Source organism: Camelus ferus, chromosome 10 (assembly GCF_009834535.1).
Source record: "Camelus ferus isolate YT-003-E chromosome 10, BCGSAC_Cfer_1.0, whole genome shotgun sequence".
In the NCBI taxonomy this organism is placed as follows: Eukaryota; Metazoa; Chordata; class Mammalia; order Artiodactyla; family Camelidae; genus Camelus; species Camelus ferus.
In genome coordinates, this window is record NC_045705.1 from 31388532 (window position 1) to 31414894 (window position 26363).

At 44.3% G+C, this 26363-nt stretch overlaps 1 protein-coding gene across 1 annotated transcript in view; it reads left to right on the forward strand.

Annotated features, from left to right (window-relative positions):
- PTPRJ (protein tyrosine phosphatase receptor type J) overlaps positions 1-26363 on the forward strand; it is a 153097-nt gene that overhangs the window by 98099 nt on the left and 28635 nt on the right. The window contains exons 2-10 of the mRNA XM_032488679.1: positions 6313-6331; positions 7577-7741; positions 9818-10021; positions 12246-12479; positions 13542-13754; positions 17787-18053; positions 20629-20886; positions 24787-25044; positions 25816-26094. Of these exons, the coding sequence (XP_032344570.1) occupies positions 6313-6331; positions 7577-7741; positions 9818-10021; positions 12246-12479; positions 13542-13754; positions 17787-18053; positions 20629-20886; positions 24787-25044; positions 25816-26094 (1897 nt within the window). The remainder of the gene's footprint in view (positions 1-6312; positions 6332-7576; positions 7742-9817; positions 10022-12245; positions 12480-13541; positions 13755-17786; positions 18054-20628; positions 20887-24786; positions 25045-25815; positions 26095-26363) is intronic.

The following is a 26363-nucleotide window of genomic DNA, read 5'->3' on the forward strand; positions in this document are numbered from 1 at the left end:
CATAAATGTTTCCTTTGAGTTTCATTAAAAACATGCCCCCCACCAACTGCCCCTTCTAGTTTGGCTGGGTTTAAAATTGTAATGAAAATGCTTGCCCAAATGTGTGTTATACCAAATTTTAATACATTGGAGAATACAGGTTAAGACCCGTGTCTTAATTTGGTTATGCATCTATTATATTGAAAATAAGAAATAACAAAGTAGGGGGAGGGTATAGCTCAAGTGGTAGAGCGCATGCTTAGCATGCACGAGATCCTGGGTCCAGCCCCCAGTACCTCTAAAAATAAATGAATAAACCTAATTACCCCTCCCCCACAAAAGAAAAACTAAAAAGAAAAAAAAAAACCAAAATAAGAACAAGGAAATCTATAACTTTAAATATATAACAACAACAACAAAAAACATATAATGGCTTTTGTCTGAGTGTACGTATACACACACAGACTTTATACATATGTAGATATATGTGAAATGGGGAACTCTGTACATATAGCTCTTTAGTGTATTCTTTTTGGAAAAAAAAATAAGTTCCACTAAAAATACCCATGGAAACTTCTGGCCTGGGATTTCCAAGGTCGTCCTCAGCCCTGCACCACAGAGTTCACGGAGACTCACCAAAATAGCCCCTCTGGTTACTTTTTTCCTCTGTGCATTTGGAAGGGAAATGTTCATCATGGCTCCAACTGCCGCTAGAGGAAGGGGTGAGTGAGCCAGCTGGTCATTCCTTCCTTCAAAGCCTCACCTGACTTTTTGGGTTCACAAAATTACGGATCTTATTGACCCTTCTCCACAGTCCTTTTGATGACAGCATTGCATTCAGAGGGTCATATATCTGCAAATGAGGCGGAAAGTCAGCACATTCTTATCTTTGCCTGATGACCTGCGCTGTGGGTACCACTTGCCAAGCTGCCTGTTCGTCTGTCTATCTCCTGCCTATGGACTTGAGGGTGGAAAGGGATGCCAGGTATTCAGGCTGCCCCATGATGCCACATCTGCCTTCTGGGAAGTTTCCCATAAAGGTGTTTATTGCCTGGCTTCTGGGTTCCGAGGGAGTGCCCACCCTATCTGCCATTTTCATGACTAATGATTTACCTTTTTATACCAATTTTATAGGGAGCTGTTGGGTAATTTTCACAAGAGAGATAAATGGAAGGAAGAATGATGACCTTTCAGTATTGAAATCCGTGCATGTTGCAAATCCCATAAAATGCGACTTGATTTTGAAAATTGCTTGAAGTGGTTCGCATTTTGGTTAATTACGTCAGTGGGTAAAAATAACTATTGTCATATGGTGTGTGGGCTTGGTTTTAGAAGCATAGTCTATTGTTACCCATTGTGTTATTCAGTCACTTACTACCCATCCCTGAAAACCCAACGTGTAGCATAGAAAACCTTAAGCTTTGTCAGTTGCTAAAATCCAGGTTCTGTGAATTTACCCTCAAACTCTGCTCCTTTTGAGAACAATGCCCAGCCTTCTTAATTCAGTCAATTTAAATGGGTTGATGGAACCTGTCCCCTAGGCCCAGGACAAGCAGGGGCTTGTGACGAGCAGCCCTGCAATTGCCTTTGGGTTCCGTGGTCTCAGATGAGATTTGTCCAGGGGTGAAGCAGCTTAGTGCTTCCAGGAATGGTTAAGGTCAAGAGCTTCAGAGTCAGGCAGACTTGGGCTGGAATCTTAGACTTACTAGCTGGAAGATTTGGGTCAGGAACTTCACTTTTCCAGGGCTTAGTTTCTATATCTGTAAAATGGGGATGAACACAGTTGCTGCCTCCTGGGTCCTGGTTGTCAGGCTTAAGGGAGATGATGAGTGTAACAGCTGTAGTGCCGTGACTGGCTGATAGTTAAGGCTCAGTCAACATTATAACAAGTAGAACCAACTAGCATTAAGTTCCCGCATGAGATCGCTCTCAAGCCACCGCGCCCCTCCTTCTCTGTCCCCCAGACTCACCATGTGCCTGGGCACCCCCTGCCTCCTCACTGGGTGGCTTCTGGCTCCCTTTCTGCCCTGTCTTTGCCTTTGTGCTGCTCTTGCCCACGAGCTCTCGGTGAGTCAGAACCACCTTTTGTGCCTTGGTGTCTTTGGCATCTAGCCTAGAGCCTGCTGCGGGAAGAGGCATGGACCCGAAGGGGCTCAGAGCCTGGGTGTCTCCTGGGCTGGAAGGGCAGCACGCCAGCTGAGGCAGGAGGGAGGCTGTGAGGCTGGGAGCATAGAACCTTGTTTTGTCAGAGCCCCAGGAGAACTCAGACGTAGGGTCGGTATTGCATCCGTGCTTCTGTCATTTTGTGACTGATGAAATGGATGGCTTGGCGAGACCCCCAAGTCCCAGAGCTCACGAGTGTCAGAGGAAGTTGAACCTAAACTTCTCAGTCACCCTGCTGGGCCGTGCCTGCTGGATTCACAGGCTCTTGATGGGACGTGAGCTCTGTGCTGTGTGCCCCTGCAGACCCCGGCCCACCCACCCCAACCTCTTCCTTCAGGAAGCTTCCTTTCGCCCCTCCCTCCCAGTGGCTGAACTTGATGATAAAGCCACTTACCTACTATCTTTATTTTTTTTTCAATTGAGACAAAATTCACACAGGATAAAATTAACCATGTTAAAATACACCATTCAGTGGCATTTGGTGCATTCACAATGTTGTGCAACCATGACCTCTGTCTAGTTCCAAACATTTTCATTACCCAAAAGAAAATGCAGTACCCGTTAGCAATCACAATCCCATCCCCCTTTTCCTCGCCCCTGGCAACTGCCAGGCTGCTTTCTGTTTTGATGGATTTCCCCATTCTGGACATTTCACGTGAATGGAAGCACACTATGTGTGCCCACAGACACAGACACTTCTGTGTTTGCCTTTTATTTAGCATAATGTTTTCCAGGTTCATCCACATTGTAGCGTGCACCAGAATTTCATTTTCATGGCTGAATCGTATTCTGTCGTGCGTGTGCGGCGCATTTTGCTCATCCATCCATCTGCTGATGGACAGTTCAGTTGTTTCCACCTTTTGGCTGTCGTCAGTTGTGCTGCTGTGACACCCACTGTCTTTTAGGCAAACACTGCCCCTGATTCAGTACGGGAGCTGTGACTTCTGGTGTTGCCTGAGTCCTAGCCACAGGGTGGGCTCGTGCAGAACCCTCTGATTGCCGGGTGGGTCTGCTGAAGCCAGGAGGGAGAAGGCTGGGAGCCTGATGTGCCCCTGGCCCTGGGCTTGGCTCTGCATACTTTGTCTGGTTTAATTTCTGCCCAGAGAGAAGTAGAGAGTGGAAAGTGCTGGTTTTTCTCTACCCAGAAGCACTTTTCCCTCCTGTGCCTGGAGCAAGTTCATACTAGCCTGGAAATTCCTCAGCTCTGAGACCGGAGGTTCTGTACTCTGAGCCTCAGTGTCCTCATCTGTAAAGTGGAGATGATCATTCCTGCTTTACAGAGCTGTTGTGGGGACTGAATGAGATGGAGCCGGTGGGATGCTCGCCTCTTACCCTGCCCAGATTTGGAGCTCTGGGTTAGGGACCAGTGGTGGAAGAAGGGCACTCGCAAGCAGGGCGGCTTCTGTGGAATCCTTGATTAACAGCCACTAGTGCCTTTTTGGGTCCTCTTAGAAGGGGAAGGAGCTGAGGTTATTCTTGTTGCCATGTTCAGCTGTCACTGCTGAAAAGTTGTCCCTAACTTCCTTTTTCTGCAGTTTAACTTTGGTGCTCAGTGATGGAATCTGTGGGAATTGATTTTCTCCCATTTCACCCCCAGGCACCGCTATGCAATGAGCTAACTTGAGAAAGATGAACTTTCTGTTGATTGTATTCTTTTAAAAAGTACTTATGAGGAACCCCATGGTAGGTATCTTGTGAGGGTGCTGTTTGCAAGGGACTTTTTCTCCCTGACTGTGGTCGGTGGAAGAGTCTGGGGGCCCAGCAGACTTGGACTTGCCTCCTGGCTTTACCTCCCACTGACCAGCTCTGTAACCCTGGATGACAGATCACTGACCCTTCACTTTCTTTATAACAATGAAGGTTAATGTGAAAATTATTCGCCTTGCTTTGCTTTTGTTGTGTCAAATAGTATTCTTTTGGTTGCAGATACTAGACAGTCCAAACAAAAGTAGTTGAATAATAAGGCATATTGCCTCTCCCCAGACAAGAAGTCTGGAGGTGGGAAGGGACTAGGATTGCTTCATTTAGCCATGCAAGGATCCAGGTGTTTTCCCTCTTTTCATCAGCAATTCTCAGCAGGTTTCCTCCCCCTCCTTATCACATAGTGGCTGCAGCAGCTCCAGGCACCATGGGCAGATCTGATGAAGTCCAGCAAAGCAGGATGGGATTTCTTTCCATGTAATTCCTTTTTATTAGTGAAGAAGCTCTCCCCCAAGAGACCCCTTGCAGACTTCTCTTAGGTTCCCTTGTCCCTTGTTTTAGTCTGGGTCCTTTAGGTCCCCTGGGTCCTGAGGCAAAGATTAAACTGCTGATGCTTTATTTGGGAAGTCTGGGCCAGTGAGGTCAAGATGAGGGAAAAGAAGTGGGGGTGAGGCCAGGAAAGACGGGAAGCCATACGATGCAGTGGGTTATCACTCTGGCTACTGTTTCATGATGAGCTTCAGAGAGACACCAGCTGGTGTGTACCCATCCTGGAATAGGTGGATGCGGGCTGAGGGCCGGGGCTGGAGGCAGGAAGATGAGCTGGGGAAGTTTAGGCTGAGGTGAGGAGGGCTTGAGGGTTGAGTGCGGTGGTGGGAATGGGAAGTTTGAGAGTCGGGGGGGGCGAGAGGGAAAGGAGAATGAACAGGGCTTACCCTGCCCCCACTGGGCTTGCAGGGAGTGGAGAGGGGGAAGTACCGGATTCCTTTGAGTACGGTGCCTGGGTCACTGGGAGCTGGGACAGGGAACAGGCCCTTCCTTCTCTGCCCTTCAAGAGATGAGAATGAACGTTGTCCTTGTCACTTCCCTTTGATAAGTGCAAATGGCGGGATAAGGGGAGGGAATCCTGGGCTGGATTGTTTGACTCCTGGACCTGACCGGTCTTGGCCTTGGCCTTGGCCGTACCTTTGCTGGGGGACCTTCTCTGGGTCTTCGGGATCACTGCCTCTCTAGAACGAGAGGCTCGTTCTTTCCTTCAGTGGCATTTATTGAGTGCCTACTGTGCGCAGTACTCTAGGCACAGGCACAGACGAGGTTTCCATCCTAGTGGAGGCTACGGTTTAGTGGGAGGAGACTGACAATAACTGAAGTAAATGGGGAGGGGAAAACACACCAGGGATGTGATGGAGAGTGAGGGGGCTTATTTCTATTGGTTGGTTGGACAAGGACTCCTTGAAGAGGTGGCATTTCAGGCCACGATCTGGGAAGGTCTAGGAGCAGATTGCTTCTGGAGAAGGGAACCACTATATGAAGGCTCTAAGGGAGAACCAGCTTCAGGGTCTCAAAGGGCATGAGGGGTGATGAGGTCAGAGGGGCCACGTAGGCTGTGGTCAAGTTTGCATCTCATTATAAGTGTGATGGGAGGCTGGAGGACATTTTTTCCCCTAGAGCCCTTCTGAAAATTTCCCTCATCACAAGAACCATACTCTGAAACATCCTGTTAACCAAAAAGTGTCCTTACTATGCAACAGAATGAACAATCTTGACTTATTTTAGGTTTTTCAAGTATGGGTAAATAATTTATGGATCACAATAAATTTGTGTGAGGATTCCCAGGGATCTAAAGATGGCAGATTGAGACACTGTCAACTAAAGAATCTTTAAGGTCCCTTCTGTTTCAAACATTTATTCTTGAAGCTCTTTGCCATATGATTTAGGAAAAAAAAAGTTTACTGCCACCTACTGGTAGAAGGAAGATGATGAATTTTTGCACAATGAAAATTTCAAACCTGGTGGATTTCTGTCTGGTTTTACACCCTCCTTTCTTGACCTGCAGTGGCTCTGGGGAAGGGGTGATGTGGTGATGGTCCTACTTTCCTTTCTTTCTGGCCCAGAGAATCTCAACTCTTGTTCTGGTGTCCTTCTGCCTTTATGCACAATGTAGGGACAAGAAGGAGTGCTGACCTGGGGAGTTGCTTTTGTGGGGTGTTTCTGTGGGAAAAAACACCAGGCAGCCAACAGCCGTTTAGTCTCCATATAACTGAGTTAATCCATTGTTTGTAACTGACCCGCAGTTACACTGAATTCCCCTAGTCAGTGGCCCCACACCCTAACCCTGGCCAGCAGGCCCTTTGCTTAATGGACTTAACAGCCTGCCCCAGTTATTAAATTCTCAACTGCTTTATTTCTGATTTGCATTTGCCATGGCTGAATGAATCTGCTGACTTCCGTTTTCTTTTTCTGTTGCAGATCGTGTGCGAAGGTAACTGTAAGTACCACTTCCCATTACTCTTGTGTTGTTCGCAACTGCCCCCCGATGGACACAGTGACATTAACAGCCATGTGAAAAAATCACAGAAAATGCTAATTTGTTAATTAGTTTCCAGTTTTTCTTTAGATGTGGGGTGAGTGTCACGGAGGCAAGTGAAAGAAAAGATTTGATCAATTGTGCAATCCTGGGAAATAAAAAAATTTTTTTTCTGTGATTTTTTTTCTCCCTAGCTTATATCTATGGGTGATTAAAAAAAAAAACCCTTAGTTTTCATAATGCAGTATGCTTTATATGTATTTCATGTACTGTTATCACATCAGTCTTTTCTTGGGTGCTGTATTACCCCATGATTTTTAAAACGGTGTATGGAGGTGGGGGGAGGGTATAGCTCAGTGGGAGAGTGCGTGCTTAGCATGCACGAGGTCCTGGGTTCAATCCCCGGTACCTCCATTAAAAAAAAAAATAGTGTCCGGGGTTTGTATAACCTCGGGCAAATCAGACATAGCCTCCTGTGTATTTTGCTTCCATGTGGAAGGCTGAGTCCCAGTTGCTAACTAGGGCTAGTCCACTGAAGTCTTCCTGGGTCTATAGGAAATTGAGAAAAATAAGGATAGTATAGTGAGTTTTTAATGACCCTGAATATATTCAGTCAGAAGCATTTATTCTGGGATTATGTCCTTACTAATTTTTTGATCATAATTTGTTTTATAAGAAATAAAATTAATAGTATTTGGTAATTTTTAAAATGCACCTCTTTGAAAAAATAAAAATTGGTAGCTTTTGTTTGTTCTCAAAATTTGGGGACTTTTTTTTTTTTCCTGGTTGGTAAAATCTCAAGGTCTGTGAACCATAGAGATGAAATAATTAGAATGCTCTCACAGTGCCATAGCAAGGGGGCAGACCTTGCTGAAACCTTCTAATAAAGAAAGTCTCAGTTAATAACAGTAATTATGCAAAGCCTGTGCAAACAATAGGGAGGATTCTCCAGTTGCTTTTTCTTCCTTGTTAATCACTTTGGTTAAATAAGCTGCTAGGATCCTTCTGCAGGCTTGAATCACTGGTGCAAAAGAAGAAAACATCTATGCATAGAGGCGATATTGTAAAGTGGGGAAGGGGGTTGATGAGGGAACTATGATACGTTTTAATAATTATAGTAAAAAAAAAAGTCTGTTGAATGGCCAGTGTATGGTAGGCGGTGTCCTTTTATTAGCTTATGTTTTGTTTTTCTTTCCTGTGTTCTAGGCTCCAACTGTGAGTTGTCTACAACCAAGGCACAAGAAAACTTTCCAGTAACAAGTGTAACCAATTCGAGTGGCCAGATTCAGCAGTTTTCCCCGGCAGACAGTGATGGGAACACTTCAGTTTTGGGAGTGACTTCTGGGAAGCAACCTTATTTCACCTTTTCAGGTAACTCTAGTACCTGCTGCCAACAAGTACAGACAAGTGAGCGAGACTTTTCTTTTGGAAGGGATGGTGGGTTTTAGAGAATGCCAGTGTCTTCGTATTTGCGGTGTATTGAAGAACAGTGTATCTCAGCTTCAACAGTAAAAAGCAACTACTTCTTGGATCGCTTTGCTCCCCATTCTTGGCCCTGTTGCCTGGCTCGAGGGGTAGCCTGGCTCCTCTGGGAGCTGCTCTGACACTTCTCTGTCTGTCCTTTGAGCAATACTACAATGGTGTGGCAGGTCAGAGCATTGACTGAGAATCAGAGACTCAGGTTTGCTTCCTGGGTCTGTCAGTTTCTCACTGCATGACCGAGGGCAAGTCATTGGTCCTCTTAGACCTCGGTTTCTTCCTCTTTATTACCAAATAGTACATGTATATACACAAACATATTTTAAAAAGGTATTTTAAGGTGTACTTTATTTTCTGAACTGTTGAAAGTTAAGAATCTGCTTTTTGCAAAACCTCCCCAGGATCCCTGTATGAACCAACAAAATTGAGTCGTTAACACATTTCTCCTTCTTTAAAATGGTGCCATAGCCTTCTTTATGAAGTCATTGTGAAGCATAAATGAGAAAATGTGTGTACAGCACGTGGTCAGCACCCAGAACAGGGCTGCTGCTGCCCTTGCTTTATCTTTATCTTCATCACCATCATCATCACTGATTGCAAATGGCACTGCAGTGACAAGCTGCCCAAAATGCTCCTCTGAAGCTGTGAACTGGGCACTTTATAAAGAGGAAGCTCAAGTCCGGGGGGGCTTCCTGACATGAAGTTTATTGCATTGTGGGTCACCAGATTCTTCTGTGCCTGGTCCCTTTTCCCTTCTCTGGTTTCTTCTCCTGCCCTTCTTCATTGATTAGGTAAATGTTTGCATCTCCCAGGTTCCAGGTAAGGCACACTCTTCATGCTGTCATCTGAAGGCCAGGTGCGTGCTGAAGTGGTGTTATCTGCATCACCTTTAATCTTCTGGAATCAACCCCCAGATCCTTGAGGAGAAGGACTCTCTTATTGCCTGTGCTTATTACTCTTCTGTTTCTAGTTGTTACCACTCCATCCTGAATGCAATTGGGATGCGTCCGTTTTGACGTTCTAGTTATTGTTACTAACCGCAGCGGCTTCCGCGGTGTTACAATCCTGTACTTGTGCAATTTGACAGATTATGCAAGTGAGGTTCAGCGTGACGGGAGGACCTTTAGTAAATCACATGCTCATGCCTAGCAGGATTGGACTCTGAGCCCAGGTTTTCGAATGTTCCAGTCCAGTGACTTTGTTTACCAAATCTTGGTGCCTTAATAGTAATCCTTTGTGTTTAATGTAGTGTCTTAGAGCTGTCAACAGAGGAAACCGAGACTGAGAGGTTTTAAGGGACAAATTCTGGGTCACATGGCTAGGGGGCAGAGCAGGTCCTTACGTCCAGGTCTGGATTCCGAGACCAGTCCTTCTCTCTTTATGCTACTCTGTCCTGTAGCATCTTTATGTCAGAGAGTTGTGGAGTGTCCTCCTGATATCAGGGTTTGGCAAAAAAAAAATGATCACCTGCTTCTGCACCATATATGCCTCTCAACCTGCCCTGTTTTCTGAGATTCAGGAGACAGACTCTTTTTCCATCTTAGGTCTCTTTTGTGTCATTTTCTGTACAGATTTAACTCCAAGTTCAAGTCGTAGCTAACAAGGCCAACCTGTATCGTTTTTGTCTCCTTTTTGCAGCCTTCTGTTTCACTAACACATGCACACACGTATATATGGGAATCTAAGTGTATTTTGTTGGGAGTCCAGGAGGCAAATAAAGAGAAGTGAAATTCTAGGATTGCAAAATTCACTTCTGGAAAGGAAACATACAGAGCAGTCCTTAGTCTTATATTTCTTTTTGAAATATAACTTTTTTTTTTTTCCCCCAGAGGAAGTACTGGGGATTGAACCCAGGACCTTGTGCATGCTAAGCATGCACTCTACCACTTGAGCTATGCCCTCCCCACCCTGAAGTATAACTTTTTTCTTTCTTTCTTTTTTGTTTTTTGGGAAATGATGTTAAAATAGAATCCAGTCCTCTGGAAGCTGTTATCATCAGTACAACCCACGTGACCCCAACCTGGAAAAACGATGCAACTGCTTCTGATTACACACATGGAGTCAAGAGTGGGACAGAAAATGGGCAGATAAGTCTTTCAAATCAAACAAGTGGTGTCAGCACAGACTCAACTCCGGAAATAGTCAGTGGGACTTCAGGAAATGCCACAACAAGTAAGATGAGTAGCTCCCAGGGACGATTGTGAACCATCCTTCTCATCCTGTATCCTAGAGCCTTGTGCGTTCAACTCACCTTTTGCAAAGAGATTGGTTTTCATTGACTGTGGAAGAGGAGGAAAGATTCTGTGTTGTTTCAAGCCCAGATGTTCAGGTGGCAGGATCATTCAATATTAAGGTCTTGTGTATTTTGGGATATTTTAACTGCTTCTAACTGTTTGGTTTTAAAAATCTTTTATTAGTATTGGCTAATACTTTTCTGCTAAGACTTGGGAAGAGAGACCCTGTTAGAAGTGTGTCTTGATGGTGTCGGTAATTACTAGGCTTCTTTTAGGCTCCCCAGGGAAGTCAATGCTGTGTTTATATTCCCAGGAGCTTCTTTTGGGCATGAAAGTTTTATAGAGGAGTATGTGTTTCAAATGAAATAAGAGCCCAGTGATATTCAATTAAGCTTAGATTTTTATTTAGCTTAGATGTCAATATCTTGAGCCACCTGTTACAGCTGCAAATACAGCTTTTTTTTTTTTAGCTAAAAAGAACCAAAAATATAAAAAAGAGATGAGAAGCTCTTTTTAAGCTGAGAAAAAGATAAAATTTAAAAAAGAGGTCCTGTGTTAGCTTTCTGATCTGGGAGTGTGGTCTCATTGGCTGGTCACGGCCATGGAAACCTGATCTCTTGAGCCCGCGGCTTGAAGTGACTGCCTGGCCCAGCGCCTTCTGCACACGAAGCAGGCCAACACTAAACCAGTGGTTTTCAACTTTTTTTTTAAGCCAGGAAACTATTTCTTTAAATAAAATCTTGCCCAGAAGCCCAGTAAGTAAAAAAGAACTGGGGAGGGAAGATCACAGGTATCTTCAAAAAACTCCTGGAGGTCCTCAGAGCAAAGTTTCCAAGGAAAAAAAAACCCACAGTAAAGATTTGCTATATTATATTGTGAAAGAGATGAAATGAAGGAGAGAGCAGAGAGATGAGAATTAAGGAGGAAGAAGAGGACAGAATTTAGAAATGGTGATGGGACAAGATGATGTACAATTGGTGACTGCAGGAAAGAGGAGGTGGACAGGTGGCCAAAAGCACCCAGCCCAGGAGCCAGGTATCCTCAGTCCAACTTCAAGCCCCCAAGGTCAGGGCTGTGTTTATCAGCTGCTATTCACTGAGCATGTACTATGTGCTTAGCTGTCCTTCCTACATCAGGGCATCCTCACAGTAACCTCGAGGTCTACAGTGGAGGAAACTGCAGTGCTGAGAAGTTAAGTTTCTTCTGTGCTCCTGGAATTACTGAGCATCACATGGTGGGAACCCAGGAGCCTGATTCCAGAGCGCAGTGATACAGTGATGCTCCTAACAGTCACCCAGACCATTGAGCTGGCTGATTTATTGGTGTTGTATTTCCTTAAAAAAGACACGAGTGACCCGATTTAGAAATCTTTGCAACAGATACATTTAACTTGAAGGATGGAATCGTTGTGTGGATCAGCTCGCTTCAGAGCTGAGTTATCCAGGCCAGTGTCTTTGAGTTCAGCCACCTCAAGAAGGGTTGGGGCTCCGTCTGCAATGCTGCTTGTGCTTGTGTCTGCCTAAAGCTGGAGCCCTGGGTTCTTGTTTTTCCCCCATGCTACCAGTAGTGGGCGTTCTTGAGCAAGTCATTCTGCTATTCTCAAGACTGAAGGTGGTGGCTAAAATGATTTGGTTTATGTCACAAGCAGCCAAATAAAGTGATGGAAAGAGCAGTGGGGGGATAGTAGAGATTGAAAGTCTTCTGAAAAGTCCCCGTGGGGTTGGAATACAGGGATGAGTGTCTTGGTTGAAATGTCTTGGTACTCTGAAACATTATTTGTATTATCTTGAATTGAGACCTTTAGATGTAGCAAATGACCACTTTATTTGACGCCTTCTTCCTGAAGTCTGAAACAAATGTTAAATGTTTCTGTCTGAAGGGGCAATTGAGAAGAGTATCAAAATCACTGTTGGAGTTAACCATTTTGGAGAATAGTACCCAGCCTAAAAATTTTTGGCTTTAAGGTTTATTCTTTTTTCCTCTTTTCTGTATAATGATAAGTTTTCTTCCTGCTGTGAGATGGTGGAATGGCACTGGACTCTGGTATAAAGGAATTATTTTTAGTGGGTCACATTGAAACATCAGTGTCCCCAGTCATTCTTAATGAAATGTGGCTACAAATATCATATTCCATCAATGCCCACTGTGTGTTTTTAAAATAGAGCCGAGTCAAACTTTTGGTCTTCGTGTTGCCTTCGTGAATGTGACGCAAGTTGTTCTTACCTGGGAGAATGATAACATCATTGCCACCTACTGGATGCTCCTTGAAGACGTTGGAAGCCAGGAGTTGGTCAATATAACAGACCTGAAGCCAAGGTGTCAATACGAGGTCACCCCGTATTTTTCAGAATCAAATGAGACACAGAGAAATGCCCTGGTTACAGAAAATGGCTTAGGTGAGTTACAGAAGCGGGCTTCTGATCTGCTGGTTTGACTTTTAGTAACTTCTTATATTTGTATAGTGTTTTAGAATTTATAGAGGTCTTCTCCAGATTTCAGCGTGACCCCACACGTATATGAGGAAGGAGGGAGAAATGTTCTTATTTTACAGGTCAGCACATTGAGGGTTGAAGCTCTTTGGACTCTGGCATCCAGGAAAGTAGCTGGCCCCTTTAGCTCTCTAAGCTTTCAGCAGCGCAGATAACAGCTGTGTTAATACAAGGAGGCCCATTGGCGGAACTTACCACGTCCACTGAGAAAAGGGGGTGCTTCCCAGGCAAATCTAGCAGATGTCTTCTGCATCGACAGTGGAGTAGTCATTTGCAGACTTCATAGGATTTTCAGGGGTAACCTGTGAATTGAGAAGAAGGACCGCCCTTTTACACATAAGGAAACAGAACTCCAAAGTAGTTGTGAGAATTCCTGATGGCAGGTGACCGAAACCAGACTTCAAATAGCTTAGACAAAAGAGCAATTTACAAGCTCATGTGTATTTCCCTCCCATGGGCAGCAAGGCCTTGAAGAGATGAGGTGATTCTTGTCTCTCCTCCCTGCTTCTTTCTTTTCACCGGTTTGCCTCCTAGTTCAGCAGTTCTGTCTGTTTTGCGTGCCTTCAGCCGGGGTCTGGTCCCGGGAAAGAATTCCTTGGGTGGGCTCTGATTAGCCCAGCGTGTGTCACGTGGCTGTCCCGGGAAACCCATGTCTGGAGTTGGGTGGGAGAAAATGGTTTCTCGAAAGAAGCTGGGGAGGGATGCAAAGAGCTGAGCTGGAGAGAGAAGCCCAGATACCTGCAGTGCTACCTGGGATAAAAGTACAGGGCGGAATACCTGCCCCACATCAGGCCCCTTGCAGGAGCACGCATCTCTGTGTGGGGTGGGAAGGGAATGGACACTCGTGGAGTCCCGACCGGGGCTGCTGTCTGACGTGCCATCTTCCGGCGGGGAGGGCAGCGGCGCTGGCAGAAGACACGGACGTGCTCCTGTTGCAGGTAACACCTTTGCCTTTTGTGTTTGAAACAGACGCCAGCAACGCGGACAGCCGGTCCCAGCCACCCAGGATCCTCACTCCCCAGTGCAAATACCCACCCGAATCTGCAGACCAGTCCTCTGACCCTTCTCTGACCCAAGTCCAGCTTTTGGGGTTAAAGTCTGACACACTGTACAAGGCCACTGTTTATCCTCAAGCAGAAGACGGCACCGAAGGACAGCCCCAGTCCACAGAGTTCAAAATAAGTATGTTGAATTGTGTAAAATGGCTTCAGCCAGAGGTTTTTTTTTTTTTTTTTTTTTTAGCACAAAGTTTATTTTCTGTGATTCTGGTTCTGGGTTATCTCTTGCTTCATAAGTAGTTTTGTTGTCAGAGGGAGTTTTCCAGAAGGGATTTCGGACAGAGCAGATCCAGTGAGTTTCTTCTTAACTCTGTGGCCAAGACTTTTCTTTCATTGAGCTCAATACACCATATTTTTAAAAATTGAGATATAGTCGATTTACAATGCTGTGTTAATTTCTGCTGTACAGCAGTGATTCAGTTGTATGTGTGTGTATATATATATTCCTTCTCATATTCTTTTTCATTATAGGCCATTACAAGGTGTTGAGTATTGTTCCCTGTGCTATACAGTAGGACCTTGTTGTTTATTTTATATGTAGTAGTTAATATCTGCAAATTTCGAACTTCCAACGTATCCGTCCCCACCTCCTTTCCCCACTGGTAACCATAAGTTTGTTTTCTATGTCTGTGAATCTGTCTCTGTTTTGTAAATAAGTTCATTTCTGTCATTTTTTAAAACTTAAAAAAAAAATTGAAGTATAGTCAGTTACAATGTGTCAATTTCTGGTGTACAGGATAGTGTCCCAGTCATGTATGTATATACATATATTTGTTTTCAAATTCTTTTTCATTAAAGGTTATTACAAGATATTGAATATAGTTCCCTTTGCTATACAGAAGACATTTGTTTTTTTAATCTATTTTTATATATAGTGGTTAACATTTGGAAATCTCAAACTCCCAAATTTATCCCTTTCCAGCCTCTTTCCCTAGTAACCATAAGATCGTTTACTATGTCTGTAAGTCTGTTTCTTTTGTAGATGAGTTCATTAGTGTCCACTTTTTTTTTTTTTTAAGATTCCACATATAAGTGACATCATATGGTATTTTTCTTTCTCTTTCTGGCTTACTTTACTTAGAATGACAGTTTCCAGGTTCATCCATATTGCTGCAAATGGCATTATTTTATTCTTTTTATGGCTGAGTAGTATTCCATTGTGTATATATACATTTTCTTTATCCACTCATCTGTCGATGGACATTTAGGTTGCTTCCATGCCTTGACTATTTTAAATAGTGCTGCTATGAACATTGAGGTACATGTATCCTTTTAAATTAGAGTTCCCTCTGGATATATGCCCAGGAGTGGGACTGTGGTTTTCCATAATGGCTGCATCAAACTACATTCCCACTAGCAGTGAAAGAGGGTTCCCTTTTCTTCACACCCTCTCCAGCATTTATCATTTGTGGACATTTTAATGATGCTGTGAGGCGTCACCTGTAGTTTTGATTTGCATTTCTCTGATGATTAGTGATATTGAGCATCTCTTCACGTGCCTGTTGGCTATGTGTCAGTACAGCATATTGAGCCACTACCATGTGCAGACACTGGGCGCTACCTCATGTCTTTCTTTCATATCTCTGCGTACTGGCCAGTGAGACAAACTGGTGTACTGTCTTTCTCTTATAACTTGATTGATACTCATTTTGCCCATAGTGGTTAAGTATTTTCCCCTTGAGAGAAGAAAACACGTTTCCTTTTTGGCCTGAACTTGGAAGGCATTCTGACCTTCCTGTGACACTTGCTGACACGCACGTTGCTGCCTTCTACCTGTAATTTGTCAGCACTCCCACTCTGTAAATTGGCCAATATTTAGAAGCTTTTTCGGAGGTGCTGATTAGGGGGTAAAGAAACACATGGTTCCTACCCTCAGGGAATTTCAATATAGGTGAGGAGCCGAGATAAACAGTCTTGGAGAAGTACATGGTCAGGCTCTGTGGGTTCAGGAAGAAATGCTGTAGACTTGTAGCCCCCGGGGGCTAGGTTGCAGGCCACATAGACTGACTTTGGTTATTTTATCCAAAAATATATCTATTCTGAAAGGCTGTTGTAGACCCATAGAACGGAGGGAGAGAGGGTGGGGGCTGGAGGACCAAGGACAGAAAACAGACTGGCATCCAGGATGCTCTGGAGGGCTGGACCACTCTGGACCTTGGTGACACTCCCTCAGGATTCTAAGGTGGAGAGGGTGCCACATACTTTTTCTCCATGTAGCTTTCTGGATGGCTGTGCTGGTGAAGGGAGCCGCTGGCCCCCAGCTTCTCTATGGGTGCCAGTACTTCCTCTCTGCAAGAGAGATTGAGATGCCTTTTGGAAAAGGAGGTTGGGTGCTGCACAGGTAACACATGGCCACTGTCCACTGTAGCAGCCCAGTAAGTGCTGTGACATTGGAAGACTGCAGCATGAGTTTAACCTCAAATCCCAAAGGAAGGCCTCTCTGCAGGGAGGAGAGGCTTTGATGTGGCGGGGGGAGGGGTTGGATTTGGATAAATAGAGAGGAGGAGGGGGACGTGTCCATTGAGGAAACATTGTGAGTGAAAGTGCAGATCATGGACACTGAGGTATGAATGTGGGGAGGCTCTGGGACTCCGTGACGTCTCAAGGACTCTGATGATTCTAGAGGGGTTGATTTAATTCCTAGAGAGATGTTATATGTATGTTTCGCTCTTTTGTGGGGACCTGGGGGATATGCTGTAGGTTACTTGGAGGCAATTATTGGCTGGGAGAGGAGGGGCAAGAGAGAGGAGAGGAAGGGGCCCCTCCAGGGGTGCCAGTGACAGTGGAGGGACTGCCCTACACACAGGATGCTTGTGCGGGGGGTGGGTAAGTGGGGGCTGAACTCTAGCCTGTTGGCGCCTCACCAAGCCCTGCACCCCAGGGCAGAGCCGTCCAGAGGAGGTTCTGTTTGCCTGATTTGCTAATACGGTTCACGTGGCTTAGTGTGTGCCTGGGGTTCCCTGCTTTTTAAAGTGATTTAAGTGGAATCAAAGTAATAGTGATTGTGTCTTAGGCTTGTGTTCATATAGATACACAGCAGAGCCTGGTTTGTGTTGGCTGTCCTAGCACGTAATAAATAATCATTATATAATACATGTAATTATTATATTGTCATAATTTTATTATTGCCATAACCCTCTCTGTATTGTATACACACACCACACACACATATATGGTATCAGGCACTTGTCAAGTGACTAGTTAGGTGGGACGGAGTTAAGGAAACCATCACAGGGTGTTGAGACCCCTGAAACTTGTTGTGGTAGAAAATCAACCTCCAAGGCTGAAGAGCAAGGGGAAGGGAATGGTGTTTCTGGAGCCCAGTGAGGGTCGGGGCAATGGAGGAGCCAGTCATGCCAGAACAGGCAACAGAGCAGGAGGCAGAGGGGAGAACGATTCCAATTGCTTTCTTTTCCAGCCGCCCAGTCGCCTGCCCGTATCATTCAGTGGTGGAGCCTGGTCCCAGGCCACCTGGCAGGGTCTCTGCACACCTGTGCCCCAGTGATGCAGTGTGCAGGAGTCAGCCTCCCGGGGCACAGAGCAGGCAGGAGAGGGGCAGAGGGTGGGTTGGGAGGGTGGGGTGGGCAAGTGGGAGGACCTAGCACTCTGGTGTTGCCTTTTCTTGAGTTCGGTTTGCTACCCTGATTTTAGAGATGAGGAAACTGAGCCTGGTGATTTTCCTAAGGTCCACCTGGCTATTAAAGCAGAGCTGACCTTGGAACCAAGACCTGCCTCGTGCTGAAGTCTGTGGTCCTTATTTGGTCACGTAGAGTATAGTGTTCATTCTTAGATGGATACGTACTTGAGGCCTTTCTGGGTCATCCAGCCCGTAGGGGACATGAGTAGGGTCCATGTTGTTGTCTGAGGAGTCTGTCACATCTTGAAGTCAACTCACAAGAAGAACAAAGAGTTGCAATTGGCCAGATTGTTCCTTCACTGAAGATGCTCCCCCCATGCACTTGGGCATGTTGTGGTTGTGGTTAAATGGTGTAGAGTTGGAAGGAAGAATCACTAAGAGTGTTTCTTAGATGAGAGGATGTGCTGTGATGACAGCTTCTCTCTCTCTCTCTCTCTCTCTCTCTCTCTCTCTCTCTCTCTCTCTCTCTCTGTAGCTTGGCCATTCTGGTGGTTGTTAACTTGTCTTGTGTCTTCACAGAGTCTATCCGGGTATTTGACCTTCAAGTCGTGAACATCAGTGCCACAAGCTTGACCCTGACCTGGAAGATCAGTGATAATGAGTCATCCTCTGTCTACTCCTACAAGATACAAGTTGCTGGCAGGACCGATTCCTTCAATCTCACTGTCAGTGAAACTCATGCTGTCATCGCTGCACTCAGCTCCAGCACCTTATACAACATCACTGTGTGGCCTTTGCTCAGTGACGGATCTGAGGGCACTCCAGGCTTTCTCCAAGTGTACACCCGTGAGTCTGCTCCTTGCTTTGCTAACCTTTCTTACCTGCCTGCTGTGCGCCAGGCCCAGATACAAGATAGACTGTTCCTGCACTCGAGGAGGGCACAGCTCAGCATGTGGGTCCTCAGGGACTCTTACTTGCTTCAGACGTGTGGTACAGTAACAGTGATCATGGCTTGACCCGGCCCACATGCCCAGCATCGTGTGACGTGCTTTCCTTGTGTGGTCTCATTTAATGTCCTCAAATCTGTGACAAGGTTGGCATCAGCCTAGTTTTATGGATGAGGAAGCCCAGGTGGAGAGGGGTGTCAAGAGCCGGTGTCATACCTTGTAAGTGTCACAGCCTGTGCTTTGCTGGCCACTCTAGTGTGGTGGAGGTGGAGAGCAAATTGATCCACAGAGACATAAAGAACCTGCATATTCATGTCCCTTTGTCCTTTGGATGCTGGCTGGCATTCTCATGAAGCAGCCATAGCTGCATCTCGTCTTTTCTTCCTTCTCATCCAACTGTCCCTTGAAGATGAGATGATAGGCAGTAAATGAAAAGCTTTCTGTTCCAAGGAAGGTCTAATAATTGAAAAAAAACACAATGATGGTGTCCCAGGAGTAGAGTAATTTAGTGGGTAATGGTATCAGTGTCACACTGTGCCAGGAGCTGGACATGTGTCCAGTGGCCTTCATGGGAGGTGTCAGGATCCCTGTTCTACACGTGAGAAAACTGCAGCCCAGCACAGCTGAACAGTTTGCCCAGGACCGCAGAGCTGGCAAGTGGCAGAGCCGAGACTTGAGCCCAGGGGCTGCCTGGCTCTGGACCCAGGGCTCATCCCACCAGAATGCTTTATTCGAGGGTCTCCTGCTTCCCAAGAAGTACACACTTCAGGCGTTCTTACAACCATCTTCTGACTGGGTCTTGGGGGTAAATAGAACCCGCTTCCTTTTCTTTACCTTTTGCTTTTTCACTGTTTAATCTGTTAGGATTTTTTTTGTGGTAAGTAACAAAACAGTCCCCAAGTATCCAAGGCAGGAGTTTATTTCTCTCTCATTTTAAAAGAAGCCCAGCGCCAGGCAGGATGGGGTGGGAGCGTGTCAGCTGTGGTTCAGTTGCAGGAAACAGAAGCTGAGCTATTTGAAGCTGAAAGGGACTTAATCTCAGGAGCGGAGGCTTTACAGAATCCCTGGAAGGGCTGGGGTGTTAGTTTGCTGGGGCTGCTGTAACAGGTCACAGACCGGGAGGCTTAAACTACAGAAATCTATTCTCTCACAGTGCTGGAGGCCAGAAGTCTGAGATCAAGGTGACAAAGTGACTCAGGGTTGGTTTCTTTGGAGGCCTCCCTTCTTGGTTTGTACTGGCCGTCTTCTTCCTGTGTCTTCAGGTTGTTACCCTCTGGTCTGTGCATGTCTGTGTCCGAATCTCCTCTTCTTATAAGGATACTAGTCATATGGGGTTAGGGTCTACTTAATGTCCTCATTTTAACTTAATCACCTCTTTAAAAATCCTATCTCGAAATATAGTCAGATTCTGAGGTACTGGAGGTTAGGACTTCAACCTATGAATTTTGAGGGGGACACAATTCAACTCATAACAGCTGGGGAGCAGGCTTTCGGCTGGGACCCAGAAATGACTCCCTTCCCAGGGAATCCCCAGCTGTGAAACAGTCAGCAGCCTCAGCTGTAGTGTTGGCTCCAGAAATGTTCAGCTGCTGTCCTGGTATCAGGAAGCTGCAGCCAACACCACGTTGTTGGTTCTAGAGCTGGCCAGACTGAGCACCAGGCATCACGTCACATTCCAGCTACAAGAAGGAAGGACAGAAAATAGTGCTTCACCCTTTAAGGATACTTCCTGGAAGCCTTATGGGTACTTCTGCTCACATCCGATTGGCCAGAACTTAGTCACATGGCTACTTAGTAGCAAGTGAGGCTGGGAAATGTAGTTTTTATTCCCAACAGCTGTGTATACTGCTAAAACTCTGGGAGTGTATGATTAAGGAAAAAGGCAAGGGGGGTCCATTTTGGGGGTCAGTAGCAGCCTGTGCTGCACATCCTTAAACAGAGACTCTGGAGGCTTAATGATGTGTGCAAGATAAAGCAGCAGCCAGCAATGGCCACAGTCCTTTTTCAGAGCGTGAGCCCTTGACCCACGAGAATTCTCATTTCCTGTGAATGACTTTGCACAACTTAAACACCAGTTTCTGCACTTCTGTGGTCAAGGGTTCTCTCTCTCTCTCTCTCTTTTTTAAGTTCTGTTTCTTTCTTACTTTTTAGGATTTCTTTTAGGGAAGAGGGGTAATTACATTTATTTATTTATCTTTAGAGGAGGTACTGAGGATTGAACCCAGGGCCTCATGCATACTAAGCATGTGCTCTACCACTTGAGCTATACCCTTCCTGCGAGTGTTCCCTTCATGCTTAGAAACACTAGTTTCTGAGGGGCTTGTGTTGTAGGTAATAATACAGAGAAGAGAAAGGGAGAGGTTGGGTGTCCCAAGTGTGCATTTAATCTCAGTATAAATATTTTATGAGGGTCAGTAACCCTTGTTTTCTGGAGAAATAGATTGTTAATCTAGTCATTTATTTTCTTCCTACAGACCCTAGTCCAGTTTTTGACTTTCGAGTGACAAATGTCAGCACAAGGGAAGTTGGCTTAGCATGGAGCAGCAATGACTCTAATTTCTTTGAGATATCTGCCACTCGCAATGGAACTGGAAAACCTCAGGTGGAGACAACTACCAACCAGAGTATTGTCATTGGTGGCTTAGACCCTGGGACCAAGTACCGTTTTGACATAGTGCCAGAAGGACCAAATGGGACTAAAGGGGAATCCCGGACAGTTTACAGTAGAACTGGTAAGCAGATAAGCTGTGTTTTCTGTGAAATAGTCATATTTCTTAAGGGATATGAATATAATTTATAAATGTCAGGTTTTCCAAATATTGCTTTTCTTTTGTCTAAGGAAAATCTTCAAAAAAATTTATGACAGCAATGCATATTCGTTATATAAAATACAGACAAGCAAAAAGAGAAAAATCACAGGTAAACCATCAGCCAGAGATAATCGCTGGTAACCTCTGATGTGAGATGTTTAGGAAGTTTAAGGTATATACTGGCGTATGTGTGTGTATGTATTTCTTTTATAAATATTGAAGTCATCCTGTACATGCTTTTTATAATCTGCTTTTTCTTCACTTAAAAGTTTATTATCAGTAGGCTTCCTCATCAGTATGAATATATCTGCAAGATGATTTTAATACCTGTCTGACATTCCACTGTCAGAATCAGAGGTCAGCAGACAATAATAGCCCATGGGTCAAATCTGGCCCACTGCCTGTTTTTATAAACACAGTTTTATTGGAACACAATCATGCTCATTTCTTTATATAATGTCTATGGCTTCTTTTGTGCTAGAAATGAGTAGTTGCAACAGAGAACACATAGCCTGCAAAACCTAAAATATTCTATGGCCCTTATAGAAAAAGTTTGCTGACCCCTTGGTTAGGTCGGTGGTTCTCAAAGTGTGGTCCAGGGATCTCTGAGAGTTTCATTCTCATAATAAAACTGGAGCGCTATTTGGCTTTTTCGCTCATTCTCTCAACTCACAGTGGAGTTTTCTAATGGCTGTATGATACGGGATAGCATTGTTTTTCTTTTGGCTAGTAATGAAATGCATGCTTGTGTATTTTTATGTTTTAAAATTTTCCTCATTGAAAAATTTCATTACAGCAAACATAAATATAACCTAAATAAATAAAAATTCTCTGAGAACCTCAGTAACATTTAAGAAGGCAGAAGGGTCCTGAGACCTTGATGTTTAAGAACCCCTGATCTGAATGTATTACAAATTATGTAATTACTCCCCTGTTGTTGGCCAGGTGGATTATTTACAATTTTTCTTAAACAATATTGTGATACAATAGTTTTGTTAGTTCTATAAAGCTAATTGATAGTGATAAAAAATAGTTCATGAAAACAATTTATTTTTCATTGTTTTAAAATTTGAAATGAAATTTTTGGGAAAGCTTGGAAAACATACAGTATTCTTTGATCTTGGCTTGCAAGGGAATTGGAATCCTCTCCACGGAAGGGAATAATAAAGAAACGAGACCGATTCCTTGAGCCGTATGTGCAGTCATTTGGGCTCTTGAGATTCTCTGTGTGGATTTCCTCAGCTCTGTTGGTTGGGTTAAGCACTGATAGTTACTTGGAAGACCTTCTAAAATAAGGGAAGGGCTCAAACGCATCCCTCAGATGAAGTGCAGTAGTTCCTTTTCAAGTCTGAATTTTAGATTCAACTGTTGAGTTAGGGTTGTGATATCAACGTATATATTTTTTTCTTTTGTTTTGAGAATGTCGATAGTGGTAAGAGGATCACCACTGTGGGGTCCCTTGGTATTGTGTGATTTGCCAATGTTCAGAATTTAATATAGTAATAATATAATATACTGGGGGTCTGCAAAGTGCTGGGTTCTCATCCTGTATTTAAGCATTTTTTAACACGACATCATGAGGTAGGTATTACTATCTATCATCTCTGTTTTACAGAGTAGGGAATGGGGACTCTGTGAACTTAAGTGCCTGGCCCACAGGGACAAGGTAGTGAACTGATCTCCATCTGGCTTTGAAGACTGGGGTCGTCACCACAGTATGGAGTGAATGACACTTTGATGTGGTGCAGCTGCAAAAGTAATTTTGGACTATTCATAAGGAGAAGGCGTCTCCTGTACTGTTGCCTATGATTGTCCCATTGAATGGAAATCAGGAAGAGCTGTAACAAGGCACTAGGCTCTCAGGGGTATTACCATTCTACTATTGAACAATGTTCATTATTACTGAGGGAGAAGCAATGCGATAGGATGAAAGGCAATTTTGAACAAGGGAAACAAATACCGTACGATGCAGTAATTCCACTCCTACATGTATATATTTCCAAAAGAATTGAAAGCAGGGACTTGAACAGTTATCTGTACACCAGTGTTCAAAGTAACATGATTCACACTAACTAAAAGGTGGAGGTAACCAGACATATAAGCCAGACATAAAAGGACAGATACCCTATGATTCCACTTCTGTGAGATGCCTAGAATAGGCATGCTCATAGAGACAAAAAGTCGAAGAGAGGTTACCTTCTGGCTGGGAGGACAGAGGAACAAGGAGTTGTCGTTTAACAGGAACAGAGTTCGTGTTGGGGATGATGAAATGTTTGGGTATAGATAATGGTTTTAGTGACACAACATTGTGAAAGTTCAATACTACTGAGTTGTACATTTGGCAATGGTTAAAATGATAAAATATTATGTTGTGTTTATTTTAGTACCATAAAAAGGGAAACAGCAATAACTCCACTGTTGTTTTTAAAATATATTTTAGGATTTTTTAAAAATCTTTTTTTGGGGGGGGGTGGAATTTGATTTATTTATTTAATGGAGGTACCGGGGATTGAACCCAGGACCTCGTGCATGCTGAGTACACGTTCTACCACTGAGCTATCCCCTCCTCCCTTAAAAATTTAACTCTGCTCTTCTGACCCAACTGAATTCCTTTTTTGTCTGTATCCACAGACATACATTTAGTTTATATCATTGCAAAAATTGTATGAATCACTTTACTTTGCATTTGAACTTGGTATATACTGTAACTTCCTTCCCATGGTTATTATGTCTTCACATTTTTAGAGGCTGCAGGTTATTTCATCCTATAGCCAGATCACAGTGCCTTTAGCCCTTCTCTTTTTACGAACTATTTAGGTTATTTCTACTAGTATGTTTATAGAAAATTGTTGCCTTTCGTGGTCTTTTGTCTGTGGAATCCCTTTGACATCAGGCATCTGGTGGGTAGGGAAAGAAGACTTCCAAAGTTGCTTTCTTTTAGGGGAGAACCCACTTAAAAATGAATTTGGGTGCAGATAGCACATGCATGTGGTGCAAAATTAAAAAAAAAAAAAGGATCTTACAGTGAAACTGTTTCCTTCTTTTCTCTTTATCCACCCAACTCCTCTTGTTAGAGGTGACCTGGGTTACTGGTCAAGAGAAAAAAGTTGTGAAAGCAAGGGCAGAAAAGAAGCCCTCTTGTAGGGCTGGTTATGCCTGGGCCTCGCTCTGTGCAATTATCTTACAGTTGGTTCAGGGTGGGGAGGTGTGGTGGTCTGAGGACAGTCCCCGGAGGACTCACACGGGTGACCTCGCTTCTGACTCCCAGCTCTGAGGGCGGGGCGCGTGTGCTTCATTCCCTTCCCAATTCCAGCCTCAGATGCTCCCGCTTAGTAAGTGCCAACTCTCCATTTCAGTTTTTCTCTTCAGTATGCCTGACTATGTTAATAGAAAGATATTTACTTTTGAGGGAGTGATTAAAAAAAACTTTATTGAGATACAATACACACACGGAGAAGCACACGTATCCTAAGTGCGTAGTTCGATGAATTGAACCCATCTGGTCACAGCACTCAGGTCAAGGAACTGAACAGGATTTCCACCCCAGAAGACCCCTGAAATGGGGCATCTTTATGACAAAAGCAAAAGACCAGAAAACCGGTAGAATGCACTGGTAGGTTCATCTATTATGGAACAGCCAAAATTCTTGGAAGAACTGAGCGTGTGTGTTTTTCACCAAAGTTTTGGAGTTTGCCATTTGTGAACTCATTGGAGAGTCTGATGACAAAAGAGGAAGTTCTCTTGATAGACACTTTGGAATAGAGCTGGATATTATGATGGTCATTTACAGACTTCTCTTTTTCCTTCCTTTCCTCCGAACAGACTCCAGTGCAGTGTTTGACATCCGCGTGGTCAGTGTCAGCACGACTGGCATGCAGCTGGAGTGGAGGAATACAGACAATGCTTCTGATTACGTCTACCGTGTAATTATAAAGTCAGAGCATGGCTCTAACTGGACAAACAGTTCTTACGAAGGGATCACGCTCAGGGACCTGATCCCGGGCACCTTCTATAACATCACCATCTTCCCAGCAGTGGACCATGTCCAGGGGATCTCCAGCTCCACTGCACAGTACACACGTAAGTGTCTTAGGACGCCCTCCTAAGGGAGTGTTCCCCCCGACTTTCACTTGGAGGATAGGAAGTGAGCTTTGGTTAAATGCTGGGGTGAGGGGCTCTTGGGTTCCAAGGCTCCAGGTAGAACGTGAAACTGTGTGCTGAAAACATTGGTGTCAGCAAACTTTTTGTTATGCTCGTGGCGCACTGGTGCTGAGCCACGAGGACTTGGAATTGTCTTCAGAAGCAGAAAGTGATCCCACAAGCAGGGAAAACCTGATGATTGCATTCATTCCTTGGGAAAACAGACTAGAAGGGGGTCACCTTGTCGTGTTGGCATTGGAAGACGCTGTTCAGATGAGGTGCTGTGAGTGTAACAGTGAGGGAGGTGCTTTGCAAATACTTGACCTAAATACATGGTAGAGATGGTAGTTTATAACATCTTTTTCATATACTTTTCTCTTTCATTAATCATATTTCAAAAACAGATAGGAAACTCCATCTTGAAAATGTATTTCAGATAAACTCAAAGTATTAAAAGAAACCTGAAAAACCTTCCTCTTTTGAGATTTAATCTGTATAATTATTTTCTTAATGTCTTTTTGGGAAGCCTTCCATCTTTTGAGCCAGCAAATATAAACTTTATTTATTCTTTCCCAAAAGGAGCTAGGCTCTTTTTATTTTTTATTAGATTAAATTAAATTAATTAATTTTCAGGCTATTTTTAGATGCAGTTAATAAAATGGTCCTGGAATTCCAGCTAACTCATGCTTTTCTTCCCCCCCTTAAACTAAGGGCCCAGTGATGTGTTCAACATTAAAATAAGTACCAACACCACAGCAGCAACCTTAAGGTGGCAGAACTCTGATGAAGCCTCTTCCAGGTACACCTACCGCCTTCTAATTAATCAGGATGGAAATTCCGGCAACACAACGCAAATAGTCACGGGCCTCGGCATCACCAGTGCTACGGTCACCGAATTGACACCTGGCTCCTCATACACAGTAGAGATCTTCACACAGGTGGGGGATGTCACCGAGTCACTGGCACCTGGCTGGCAGTCATTCTGTACAGGTGCGTAGTCCCAGGTGTGTCTTGGACACCTTGTGTGATGTGGTCCTGCATGTAGATCCTCGTAGTAAACTTTAGTTGATTAGTTTTTGTGTGGGGTGTGATAATAGACACTGAGCTTTCTGAGGATCCTGTTAGTTTATTAGTTTCGTCTTATTTAACCCCATCATTTATTCAGTCAACAGCTTTGTATTGAGCACGTACTCTCTGCCAGGCACTGTTAGATGACACAGACAAATCCCTGCCTTTATGGAACTTTTGTTCTGGTGGAG